This window comes from Vombatus ursinus, unplaced genomic scaffold (assembly GCF_900497805.2).
Source record: "Vombatus ursinus unplaced genomic scaffold, bare-nosed wombat genome assembly UNPS02014801.1, whole genome shotgun sequence".
Taxonomy (NCBI): domain Eukaryota; kingdom Metazoa; phylum Chordata; class Mammalia; order Diprotodontia; family Vombatidae; genus Vombatus; species Vombatus ursinus.
The window spans coordinates 1,552,482-1,566,788 of NW_020954579.1; the positions used below are offsets into that span (position 1 = coordinate 1,552,482).

General features: G+C 38.5%; 1 protein-coding gene across 5 annotated transcripts in view; it reads left to right on the plus strand.

Annotated features, from left to right (window-relative positions):
• IKZF3 (IKAROS family zinc finger 3) overlaps positions 1-14,307 on the plus strand; it is an 86,630-nt gene that overhangs the window by 26,215 nt on the left and 46,108 nt on the right. For all 5 annotated transcript variants that reach the window (XM_027872703.1, XM_027872704.1, XM_027872707.1 and 2 more), the window contains one exon: positions 1,174-1,290. In XM_027872703.1, the coding sequence (XP_027728504.1) occupies positions 1,174-1,290 (117 nt within the window). The remainder of the gene's footprint in view (positions 1-1,173; positions 1,291-14,307) is intronic.

The following is a 14,307-nucleotide window of genomic DNA, read 5'->3' on the forward strand; positions in this document are numbered from 1 at the left end:
CACACCAGCATTGTATTAATGTACCTGTTTTCCCCTGTCCCCTCCAGCATTTTTCATTTTCTGTTTTTTTCTCAGTTTAGCCAATATTTTGGGTGTGATGTGGAGTCTCAGAGTTGTTTTAATTTACATTTTTCTAATTATTTTTTCATATGGCTATTGATAGCTTAGAGTTCTTCCTTTGGAAACTGCCTTTGACCATTTATCAATTGTGGAATGGCTCTTATGCTTATAAATTGAATCAGTTTCCTGCATAATTTGTAAATGAAATGTTTATCGGAGAAATTTGCTACAAAAATCTCCCCTTCCCCCTCTACCATTTACCTGCTTCTCTTCTAATTTCAGCTGCATTGGTTTTGTTTATACAAAAACTTTTTAATTTTATGTAACCAAAGTTTTATACTTTATCTCCTGTGAACTCTTTTATCTCTTGTTTGGTCGTGAACACTTCCCCATCCCTCTATTCAGAGTTACATGTGATTTTTATTCATATAAATTCACTAAATACATGGTCATTTTACTCATTTTCTTTGCATCATTCCAATTTGCTTTCCAGAATGGTTCTATTGATTCACAGTTCCACCAGCAATGTACTAGTATACCTATCTTCACCCAACTCCTGCAGCATTGACTATTCCCATCTTTTGTCTTCTTTGCCAACTTCTTGCTACAGGTTTAGGTAGGATTTAATTACATCTTGGGGCAGTCATATTTTCTAGAGTAGGAATACACCTTCATGTTCTTGATAAGCCATGGGAAAATAGAACTTAATATGCAGAAATTTTATTTTCTTATATCTCTTCAGAAATGCCTTTGTATTTTTAAGTTCAATACCCAGTTCTGTGTGTCATCAATTAACAACCAATAGCAGTATCCTACTAAATGTTATGAGAGTTGGGAGTACCAAACTAAATAAAAAACAAACTCTTTCACATTTTAGTTTTAGCCAGAGAAATTAAATACCTGCTAAGATTTAACTGACCACGTATAAAGTGAAGCTTCATGAGCTTGAGGGCATTGCTTAGCTTCTGAAGGTTTCACGTATTATACCAAAAAAGCTTAATATGCCACCTACCACCAAAGGTTTGTATGAAGTAGATCATAAATAGCATGTTTAAGAGTTGAATTGTAGTTAAATGATTAAGATTATTATTATTTATACCTTCTTTCATTTAGAAGGCCAGGTGATTTTGAATGACTACAGTCCAGCCAAACCTCAAGAAGCAGAAAATATGGACAGTGGAGAAGACAATAAAGACCAGGTCCCACTCAATGAAGATGAGGATATAGGAGGTAAGTTGGAATTTACTTGCCAGAAACTAATGGTTAAAAGTTTGATAAATATTCAATTTTTAAGGAAAATAAGGAGCTGTCTGAGGATAATGGAGAACAAATTATTTTGGGAAGAATAAAACAGTTTTGTTCAATTACTATACCTTCTTAAAATTCATCCCAAAATTTCATCACATTTTTTAGAACATAGGATGCCTCACCAATCTCCTAAATAAATGCACAGCTTACACTGAATTTGTACTTATCTTTTATATTAATGTTTATGTTGGCACAGATATATAACATAAACAATCCATATTGCAGTCAGCCCTAGAATCATTATATATAATATGTGTCTAAATGCGTGGTGTGTTGCACAGACACTTTCTTAGGATCTCTCTCTTTCATTGAAGTCTCTATAATAAACATTTAAAGAGGTCATGAAATAGAGCTGTGTGTTTAGAACCTCTGAGATTGAAATCACAACATAAACTAACATTCCAGCTATGCCGAGCTGTACATTAGTTTGTGCCAGTTCTAAACCACAGAGACTGCAAAGTGCTGCTTGGCACAGGATGTGGTCATTTGTGCTGAGGAAGGCATATAGTGCTTTACCAGCTCCATGAGACTTCTTGAAGGTGACTTATCCATGGCATTGCACTCTCATCAAGGCAGAGAGTGGCTCCAGCCTGGCATGCAGTTTTTTAAATAAGGGCTTACACATATCATAGTGTTTAAAATTGTGTTTGCATTTGGAGACCATTGGGTGTAGGAGGTTTAGAATTATTTGTCAAAAATTCTCTTAGGTTTGAAACATGGCATATGATTATCCTGTTTAGGAACAGTTAAAACTGACAACCCCTTCATCCCACCCCTCCCAAACCCCCAACCTAAGACAAGAAGCCAGAACCATTCTTCTTATTCATGTCAATTTTTGGAGAATATTGTGAAAGAATATGGTGTGGTAGGTAGCTAAATATTTGAAAATTTCCTGCACTCAGCAAATGCTGCCTAGATAGCAATAAGCCATCCTCTTTCAACCCATATTCAACAAATCATTGTCATTGACTCTATTCTAGAGGAATTGGCACAAGTGACAAAAAGGAGACTCAATTTCTGGAGCTCATGCATCTTGGGACATAGTTGATGGTTATAGATAATAACAAGAGCTAACATTTATATGCAGTATTTATGTATTTCAGCACTGAGTCCCTGACACAGTAGGTGCTTAATAAATAATTGTTGACTAGTGTTTTACATATATATTATTTCATTTGTCCTTCACAATACCCCTGTGAGGTGGGTGCTATTATTATCCCTCCCTATTTTAAAGAAATCAATTCAGACTCTTCACTGGAAGGTCAGATACTGAAGCTGAAGATTAAATACTTTGGCCACATAATGAGAGGACAGGACTCATTGGAAAAGACCCTGATGTTGGAAAGATTGAAGGCAAAAGGAAAAGGGGATGGCGGAAAATAAGATGGATAGATAGTGTCATGGAATAATGAACCTGAACTTGGACAGACTTTGGAAAATAGTGGAGGAGAAAAGAGTGTGCATACTGTAGTCCATGGGGTCATGAAGAGTGGGACAAGACTGAGCAACTGAACAACAACATTTTACAAATGAAGAAACTGAGTCTGAGAGCAGTTAAGTGACTTGCCCAATACCACACACAGTGTTTAAGGCAGGATTCAAACTCAGGTTTGAGAATCTTAGAATCATATATTTAGAGTTAGAAGGCACCTTAGAGTCCATTGAAGCCAGCCCCTTTATTTTAGAGATGAGGTAATCAAGATCCAGAGGTTAAGATTTGAACTTAAGCCTTCCAGACTCTAAGAGCAGTGCTCTATCCAAGTCAACAGACTTGAAGTGTTTACTATGTTCCAGACACTATGCCAAGTGCTGGGGATACAAATGCAAGCAAAAAGAAATATTATCCTTGCCCTCAAGGAGCTTCCATTCTAATGGAGCTGAAAAGTGGTGGTGGTTGCTGGAGGGTGCAGGGGAGTAATGAAGTGAAGGGAGGGGTATGGAGATGGTGGCTAAGCTGAGAGAGTCAGAAGCAGAGCTGGGAGAAGAATGAAGCATGGTTGACCTAAGCCCAGCCACACAATGGAGGTTCTGGGAGGCCCCATCAAGGGGAGAAGGGGTCACAAGGTGGAGGGATGTTCCAGGGTGAGAAGATCACAAATACTGAGTAAACTTTTTGGGGGAGAAAATAGCTGAGTCCAGAGCATCAGAAACAGAACTTATATTTATGCTGTACCTTAAAGTTTACTAAGCAAGTAAGTTTACTAAGCAGGTGAGTTATATCTAACTGTATTTTATAAATCCTTTTGCTCCCTTTCTGAACTGCTTGGTATTTCTTCTGTATTTGCTTATGATGTTGTTGCCCTTGCTAGAATATACGCTCCTTGAGAATAGACAGTTTTATTTTTTTCTTTGTGTCAATAGTATCTGGCAGTGTCTGTCTCGTAGGAACAGGGGATAGGTATTGAACCTATGATTTTGTTCCGTATGGGGAACTCTTTCCCAGGTGAAGAAAGTCCCTCTGCCAATGCAGATGGGCACCCTTTTTGCAATTTATAGACCTAGAAAGTTGCTTTAGGTACTGAGAGTTTTAATGCCTTACCTGGTCTTACCTAACCAGCATATGTCAGAGGCCAGGAGGCCAGCTTTCTATCCACTATGCCACTGTGGCCTCTCTGCCACAGACTATGCTCTCAATAAATACTTGTTGATTGGTTAATTAAAACACAAGAACTTTTCCAAGGTCATGTGGTATTTAATGGTAGAGTCAGAACTCAAATCCAGGTCTTATTTTACTTCACTGTAATACTTCTCCTGTTGTGGTGCCACCCCCTCTCCACTACAGTTCTATAGAAACAAGGGACATCTGTGGATGGAAACTACTTTTCCCAGGTGCCATATGGCTAGGACTGCTATGTAGTTCTCCTGGGCAACCAGGCATGAGGCCAATAATCCTAAGTAATCTAGGAGGGAGAATTTTCTTCCTTCCTTGCCCCATACTGATACATTCCCCTAAAAAAAGAATTGAGTGGACTAATTCTGTGTCTTAGAATTAATTCTGTATGTCACAGTTCACTTGCATACCAGTTACACCTATGTTAATAGTGGCACTCATTCAGGGTCATAGACTGGATAAAGGCAGGGACCAGGATCTCTGCTCTGTAATATGGGATAACAGTGATTGCTGGGCATACATCATAGGCATTTGACAATGCAAATAATGTTTATCTAATGTAGCCTGAGCAACATGGCCTGGGAGATATCTAAATCCTATCACAGACACAAACCCATGTTGTTATTTAGAAGTAGAGACGTTATATAATGCGGTGACCAGGATGCAAATCATTTCAGCAAATCCTGGTCCAACCTTAAAGGACATTAGGGAAATTTTTACCTAAATTGCAATAAAAATGACCACATAGATTGTCAAGTACTTAGGAATCCCAGTTTAATTGTAATCATTACATTTTTAAAAGTCATCTAGAGGAGTTTTGGAGTTTTTAGTGACAAAAAAACTACCTTTATCTTGGAGTGTTTTTTATCCTGAGTAAGTGCTAATTGTGTTTTATTTTAGGTTCTAAGAGAGGTAAAGTGTGTGGGTTTTTTTTTAATGAAAGATCTCTTTGTGCAGATTTCCAGCAGTTAGAAGTTTGCTTTGTAGAAAATTGCAGGCAACCAGTAGAGGCACTCACTTTTTTTTTCCTGTGGTCTAGAAGAAAGCGGGGTGATTTTTGCGAAAATAACTATTGGGCTAAGACCTCGGCCATAGCCTTTACCTCCTTAAAGGGGTAGTTTAATATCATTAACATTGTGAAGAGGTGGTGGTGGAAGCAGAATTTAAAACCCAACAGGATTTGGCATAAAATTCCTTTATTCATCACCCAATAGATATCTTGGTCATTTTTTTGGTAAAAACAACCCCAGACGTCCAATGTGCTTGTATGTATTTAATGGAAATATAGAAATGAAAACAGATAGTGGGGGCATGGGCCAGTCTAGTGGTCAGTGGGGAGCCAGTGACCTCCCTAGAGTTCCTTCTGCATTCCCCTTAACGTGAGGCAGTATAGTAGAAAGAGTCCTGGAACAAAAACCAGAGGGCCAGGTCTGAATCTTCTCATCCTTCAAACTCTCTTCTTCCTAATGTCCCTGTTTCTATCGAGGGTAACACCATCTCACCCACGTTCCTCCCAATCTCAGAGTCATCTTCGAATCTCCTTTCTCCCTCACCCCGTACATCCAGTTGTCAGTTTTGTTGATTTCACCTCCACAATTTATCTCACTTCCACCCTCATGTCTCCATTCACGTAGCCATTATTCTGGACTATTGCAGTAGTCTAATTGGCCTCCCTGCCTCCAGGTACTCCTCTCTTTAGTCCATTGTCCCCACAGTTAACAAATTCCTTAAGTTCAAGGCTGACTATGTCATTCTCCTCAAGAAGCCCTACTGGCTTCTTTTCCCTGGGATGAAATTAAGCCTCCTGTGTTTAACTTTTAAAGCCCTTTCCAATCTGACTCCAGCCTACCTTTTCAGGTTTACTGCATATTATATCCCTCCATGCATGCTACAGTCTAGCCACACCAATCTCCTTCTCTTCCTTTTGTACAACATTCCATCTCATCCCTCAACCTTTGTATAGGCTGTCCTCCATGCCTTGAATGTACTCTCTTTTTACCTTCACCTCTTAGATTCCCTAGCTTTCCTCAAAACTCAGTTCAATCCAATGCTGAGCCTCACTTCCCCATCCAGCTTACAGGACCTCTCCCCTAAAACAAGAGTTCTTAAACCTTTTGTTGGGTGTTGGGCATGATCTAGTGAAGCCTATGAGCCCGTCTCAGAATAATGCTTTTAAGGGCATAAAATACTGGGGATTATAAAGGAAACTAATTCTGTTGAAATAAAGATGCATTATTTTCCTATCCAACTTCACAAATTATTCACAGACCTTAGAAGTTATTTATATATGTATATATATATATATTTTTTCCTATGCTTATGTTGTTTCCATTCAATACAATGTAAGCTCCTTGAAGGTAAGAACTGTTTTATTCTTGTCTTTTTTTTACCCCCATTGAGTACTAGGCACTTAGTAAATACTTTTTCAATGAATAACTGAATGAATACAGTCCTGGCTTTGCCACTTCTGAACTGTGTACCCTTGGGCAAGTCATTGCATCTTTCCAGGCCTCAGTTTCCTCATCTAGAAAGCAAAAGGGTTGGACTAGATGAGCTATTAACAGTGTTGAACTTGCAGCTGCAAAACTGTACCAGACTAAAATGTAATTGGGAGATATTTAACAAAATAAATAAAACTACAGTAAAACATAGATAATATTAATTTGTGGTTTTCTAAGTCAATATATGGCATGCAGGGATTCATTTCTATTTGAATTTGATACCACTTATCTATAACTTCCCTATAAATTTGTCTTCTTACTTTCATTGTTGAATGAAAAAGGCTAATTTTATTTTAGACTTTTTTTGGTTGATAGATATTAAATCTTAAAAAAGTAGAAAATATTTAGAAAAAATAAATTCATATTATGAGCATCATTTCGTTAAATCTCAGAACTTTTCTGCACCACTCCTACCCACCTCCAGGGGTCAACTAGGAACAAACATTTATCATTTTTTTAAATGACAAAGCGTTAAGACTTATCAACGGTAATTCCCCTCAATATTTTCATGGCTTTATTTTTTTAATTTGTTTTTTGTTACATTTTAAGTTCCAAACTGCCTTCCTCCTTTCCCGCTCCACACTAGAGAAGGCCACCATTTGACACAGATTATGTGTATGTGTATATATATATGTATATGTTATAAATATATATAAAACCAAAGTATGTATGCTTCTGTTTATCAGTTATTTCTCTGGAGGTGGATAGTATCTTTCTTCATAGGTGCTTTGTAGTTGATCTGAGTATTTATAATATTCAGAATAAATTAGTCTTTCACAGTTCTTCGAACAATATTGCTGTTACTGTTTGTCTTTTGGCTATACTGTATACAATGTTCTCTTAGTTCCATGGCTTTATATTTTCAATTGTGGTTGGCAAGAAGTCTAGAAACAAAAATTCTAGATCCAGTGACATCACCTCGATGGCTAACTAGCTTAAGACCCATTTCAAGACTACTCCATTCCTCACTGATCTCTCTTCTCCTTTGAACTCCTATAGCACTTACAGTCTGTACCAAATAATTTCACCCTTAATTATATGCATAACTTACCTTCCCAATGAAGCTAAAAGTTTCTTGAGGGGAAAGCCCTTTGTTTTATACTTCTTTTTCCCCTGAAGAACCTAGCACAGCATGGAATCATTCAAGAAGCATTTATTAAGAGTTTGTTATATGCTGGGCACCATATTTAGTACTGGGGATACAAAGAAAGGGAAAATTTTTGAGCATATAATAGATACTCAAAAATTCAACAAACATCTGTTGATCAATTAAGTGCTTAGCCACAATGGCCAGCTATATTGCTTTGACTTCTAAAAAATTTCAACTTTGTTAAATGGTGATTTCCAGGCCTACAAGAAAGTAGTATATGCCAGATTGGGTAAAGGATAAGGAATGAAGATACTTGCTTTTTTTTTTTCATTGCTCAACCTTTGACTCATTTGCTCAAGTTGTACCATTTTTCTCTGACTGCAAAATGGCACTTTCTACCTATGTCATTAGAGTAGTTTGAGGTTTAGGAAAGAAGGATTAAGAGATCACTGAGTCTCTTAGTCTTTTCATTTATTATGTGTTGAGTGCTAGCAGTATCATAGATACTTATGTAGGGAACACATACCTGCCCTGGCTGCCTGAAAACTTATGAAACATTATGATAGCAGCAACAAAGATTGAAGCAATGTCATAATATTGCATGAGAACAGGATTCCCTCTACCTGGCCTGATTTTAGTGGAATGAAGAAAAATGAGAACCTCTGGGGGTGTTTCCAGTTAGTATAGTCAATAACATAATCAGCTTGAGGAGGAAGGAAAGAACAACCACTCCTGGTACAATTCTGACAGGGGAGGGGAAGTATAGGTGTGAGGTGGTGTAGCTGAGATATACCTCTCCCCTCCCCACTCCCTCTTTCTTGGCCTCTATTGTTCTGAAAGTCAGAACTCATTGCTACTCCTACCTACCTCCCTTCTCCTTCCCCAGACTGAAGTAGTAAATGGGGATGCTGCCATGTTCGCACATGTCATAAGGCTATGATTTGTGTGTCTTGGTATCATTATTTCTTTGATTCTGAATTGTGGGAAATGTGATGTTATTTGACACTTAATACCCATCCCAGCCTTCTATATACCCAGATCTCTCAGCCACCCCACAACTATCTTATGTCTTCCTACTAGTTATCCATGTGGCCTCCTCTGAAGCCACTATAGCTACCAAAAATAATAGGTACACCATTGATACCCTAGAAACCAAATAATACTAGTAGAGTAAATAGTCCCGCTTATTCTGCTTGTCTTGCAAGTCTGCCTACAATCCCCTGGAGATGTTGGAATACTCGACAATCAAGTATTCTTAACATTCCCTACAAAACAGGAGCTCACACCGTGCTGCAGTTAACCACAGAAAATGAGCTATAAACTTATTTGTTAATGAAATAGCCCAAAGAAAAATCCCCAAACTTTGGTACTACTTTTGACAGACTCTGGCTTGATTCCAGTGAGAAGATCCAATCTGATAATGCTTTCTGAAATTGACAGGAAGGTAGCTCATAAGAGAAGACTTAAAAGCCTCTTTTCCTGCTAGTCCTCATATGTGGCAGATGTCCTTAACTTCTGTAAAAACCTAAACTTAGGGGGCCGCTAAGTAATAGAGCACTGGCCCTGGAGTCAGGAGGACCCAAGTTCAAATCTGCCCTCAGACACATAACATTTATTAGCTGTGTGACCCTGGGCAAGTCACTTAACCACATTGCCTAGCCAAAAAAAAAAGAACCAAAAGTACTTTAAGAAGCCTATTTGCTTTCTCCTGGGAGGCCCAGCCCCAGTATTTAAAAGACTTTCCCTGTGATCATCTTGATTTCAGCCAAGGTACACAGTATTCTTAGTGTGACAAGCACTAAAAACGTTCATGCTTTTGAAGGGAAAAAAATAGCAAGCCACATTTGTGGCTCATGGATGCTAATTGCCACCACATTTAGATGTGTGAAGGGGTCTCTGGCTGGAGTGAGATTGGAGAGGCAGACCCACTCTCGCCTAGGCGCTCACTGAGGTTCCAGTGGTACTGCTCAGCACACGCAAATATGTGCTTCAAAAGGAAGTGCCGTTTTTTATCAGAATATTACATCTCCCAAGCCCAGATCAAGATCTGCTGCTCATGGGATGGAGGGGTTATCTCACAAAATCAGCAGTACTCTGCTGCAGAAGTTCACTCACAGGGGATTTCTCTAAGTATTAAAACTGGGCAGGGGAGGCAATATTGCTTGAACTGTGTCAAATGGGTAAGTTTTTGAGGTGAAAAAAGTAAAGATTCTGCTCCTTGAATCTCGTTGACAGAAACCTTTTAATTTAATTTGTGCCTCACAGGTGCCAGTCATCGGATAGGAACCAGGAATGAGGTGTTTAACATGAGGTTATTAGGGTAGCAGGCAACTACAGGGGGCCACAAAGGACAATTTAACTCATCAGACATCATTGGATTCTGGGGGGGGTGTGTGTGTGTGTGTGTGTGTGTGTGTCTGTGTGTCTGTGTGTCTGTGTGTGTCTGTGTGTGTCTGTGTGTGTGTCTGTGTCTGTGTGTCTGTGTGTGTGTGTGTGTGTCTGTGTCTGTCTGTGTGTCTGTGTCTGTGTGTGTCTCTCCTTTCCTTTCTTTTGGAGGAACAGTGATGTTGCCTTTCATTCAAAGGAAAATGCTGGAATGAAAAGGGAAGTGAAGGAAAAGTCTGAATAAGGTGTGAATTCCAGATTGCTTACTGATGCAGTCTATTACCAATAAATCTTCCTGCAACCCACTCACTCTTGAAGGAGGCAGTAGGTGCAGGCAAAAATATTTGTTAATGGTTTGAGGTTGTCAGAAGCACCTTTTGTTTCGTAAACAGATTGTAAACTCTTTGATTTAAGGAACCAAATTTTTTTTCCTATTGCAATCCCTTCACCAGTTAGTCTGTGTATGTATAGTAGACATTCAGTAAATACTTGTTAATTCAATTTAACAAACATTTTAAAAGTATCTATTGTATTCAAGGCACTGTGAAGTGAGAAGAGGCTAGTTGTGGATGTATACTGGATTCTGGTCATTCTGGGGTCTGTGTTTAAAGTCCAGGTCAATGGCTCCCAGACTGTGAAGCCTTGGAGCTATTATAAGGAGTCCATGAATGTGTACTCATTTTAATCTTTATTTTTCTTCAATTAACTATATAATAGCCCAACTCAGCATAATAAATAAGGAAACATACCTGCTGCAAAGTGACTAAATAATGCCTTACACATATATTTACTTCTATTTTTCAAACGTATATAGATGCTACTGTGATAAAACTAAACTTCTTTACAAAGTGTTACTGAATTCACCGTAACTTTTTGTTATCATGTTTGTTTTCTTGCCCCACATCACTAGTAAGATATAGTACATAATAGCAAGACTCTTACAAATGTGTGGGGATGGGAATGGGGATGGGAGTATGTCTGTAAAATTATTTGTTGCTTTCATGCTTCACCAGATTGGGAACCACTGGTGTAGGTCAGAGGCAACTTACAACTAGTTAAAAGCTAAACATAGACAACTTGTGATAATATAATTGCTTCATTACTGTTAGTTTTGAGGCTTCATACTAGTATAGGATACAAATGGTTAGTAAATGTTACATACAGGTTTTTAATGGTCTAGTGTAAATAAGTTTGACTCAGTGTTGTTTGTATTTACAAACTGTGTCCACTAAATGAGGAAAATTAAAGAATGGGCAGTCATCACCTCTGCTTTCGGTGTTAACCTGAAACTAGAAGAATCCTCTTTCTTTACCTTTCCTGCCACCAAACACAGCTGCCTAATTCAAAAGGAAGTGTAGGGATGGAGGCAGAAGTTAGGAAAAACAGATTTTTTTAAAAAATCACATGATTTTACATTATACAATGGTTTCGTTTGGAGTCTAGATATAGGGATTTTTATGATTGTTAATTGAAGGATGTAGCCTGAGATTTGAAAAAATTACATTTGATAGCAACTAGCAACATGGTACTTTAAATGTTTCGAATTTGAAGTGTCTTGCAGCATAAGAATGAAGATATCAGAACTGGTCTTGAATGATGACAGTGGTAATCCGGCCCTTGGTGTATAACCTTCAAACACCAATAAATGAGATTATCAGGATTTAACATGTGACCTTTCTCAGTCTGACTGGTAGGTCCAGATGTTTTCTGATTCAGCTGCCTTGCTGAAATCTGCTCTAAATGGCTACAGTTGGACTTGGATTTGGGGCTGCAGGAATGACAATATTGAAACCAGATTCCGCAGTGAGTGGTGCTATCTAAATAGTGGCAGATGGGAACCTATGGTTTAATAATTAAAAATAATTTGTGACCTTACCCTTAATAGATTTGTTAATTATGTCAACCGAACAAGTAAAAATTGAACGGTAATAGGTATTTCATGATATTAGTCAGTCTGGTGGCATTAAGGACGTTGACGAGATTCGTTAGAGCCAGTCTTTTCTGCACCTGCGTCTACAGAAGCAGAAATCCCAGTCATGTTTTTGTTTCCCCTCAAGGAAGTCCATGGCAAATCTAGAGGAGCCTGGAAACCTCTTTATTAACTTCTTTTCAATCTTCCAGGCTTATGGCCACACTTCACATCCACCAGCCTCTTTGGCACAGAAAATGGGACATGGCTCTCTGGGCCTTCATTCCCCCATCTACATAGGGTGGAACTCAGGACTATTTCCAATATTTTTATACAGTGTTTACAACTTCAGCATCTATTCCTATTTAGCCCAATTCTTTAGTTCCACCTCTTGAGATGCATCTGCATAAGCTTTGAATTGTTTGGGGGAGACAACTTTCCATTGGTTGTTCTTTCATGGGCAAGGGAGGGAGAAAGAGTGGGAAGGTGAGGAGGTTGGCATCTCCCATTCACACATAAGCATTTAGAAGACTACCCTTTATAGATTTATTCCTCTCCCCCTACCCTATCGATGAGTTAGAAATTTAATCTCATTATCATTAGCATTCTACAACACATCTAAGAGGCATGAATACATTAGATATTCTGTAGAATAGAAGAACATAGCTCCTGTTCCTGGTGAGTTACTGGTCTAGTCTATAGAGGCACCAAAAAAAGAGGGGGGGGAAAGGATAAAGTGGTCTTGGTTGGATGAACCTGGTTATTGTGGATTTTAGCAAGGCATTAGAGAAGTGGCAGTATAATATTACTCATAGTGGAAAAGAGCTGCCAGCTCAGTTCAACTCTCCATCAAAAGTAGCGGTAGATAGATGCATGTATACTTTCTTGCCAAGCCTATAAAAAAGTTCTACTACTTTTAGTGCAAGTGCATGACAATTTGGAGCATATCAGCATCAGGGCTAAAGGTATCCTTCTGAAAATGTCTTTCTTAGGTAAGAACTTTCATCTGATAACTAGGAGAAAAGGTGAAATTTAATTAGAGAACAATTAAGGAAGGTTTTAAATGTTGAAAAAGTTATCTACTATGTTCATGACAAAATGTATTCTCTTTCATTACCTGGAGCAAATAATGAATATAATAGCTCTTTTAAAGGGTCATGTCACTAACCCTCTTCAAGTGGGTCATTTAAATGCTATCTGATGTTGCTTTTTTATAGTGGATAAAGATTTTGGAGAGCATTCCATCCTCAGTACATAATAGTGTTGAAATCTGGTGGGATATGCAGCATATTTCATTAGGGTGGGCACTCAGGGAATTTGATTTTTAATTTTTTAAAAAGATAAACATTTATTATACACGTGAAGGATTTTATTTGTATTCATCAAACAAAAGAAATTAAATTTACCTGAACTTTAATTTTCTTTAAATTAATAACTAAATTTTAAAACATGAACTTTGCAGAAGGCTCCTATCAAACTAGACCCTATCAAACCCCTCTCTTTCTGTATTGATCAACACTTTCAGTTTTATCTTCCTGGTGTTTTTCCAAATGAATTTTGTTATTCTAGCGCTGCATTTTTCCATGAAGGGCCAGCAGGGGGGTGTTAGGATTGGTGGATAAAGACATAGCCTTTTAAAAATTTGACATTTTTGCTTTTCTGGACCACACCAACCAGAGCCCAAGGGCCACATGCTATAGAAAACAAAATGACCAGAGGAGACACAGGGAGAAAACCACATCCAGTTGATTTTTCCCTGATCCAGTTGAAAAATGCTGGGGTCCCTAGGCAGGAATGAGGGCATCCTTAGGGTGAAAAGGGAGCAAGCAAAGAGTCAGCCTAACCCTAGCAAGACCTAGGCTCCTGCAAGCAGGAGCATCACCAGAGCAGGCAAGGCAGAATTTGGAAAATGGTCAGAGAAGAGCCCTAATTGCTGGGAAATCAATTCAGGAGAAATATGTCCTTTTTCACTAACTAGGGCTTTACAGGAGTATGATGGGGAAAGGAATGGGAAGTAGAAGAAGGAATCAAGGAGCAGTTTGCAGTTGTCACCAGAAAAGCTACCCTGAGCAGGCATCAAATCCTAGACAGTGCCAACATGGGGAGAGGGCTGTGAGCATATCAGATGCTTGGCAACCCTTTGCCCCACTCCCACATGTATGATGAAATATCAAACCTTATCATTAAATAACTTTTAAAAACTCTGTTTTTAAGAAAAATTCTGAAATATGTTCTTGCCAGGCAAAGTGAGGAGGGAAGCTCAGTACCTCATTTTTTTCCGTATTACTAATAAAGTGCTGTCATGTTTCAGTGCAGCATCCTGATGAGTGTCTGTTGGGGCATGAGTTGAAGGCAGTGTTAGAAGGTAGTTGTTTCCCTGTTTTCAGTCATTAGATGGGGGGGGAGAGAGAGAGAGAGAGAGAGAGAGAGAGAGAGAGAGAGA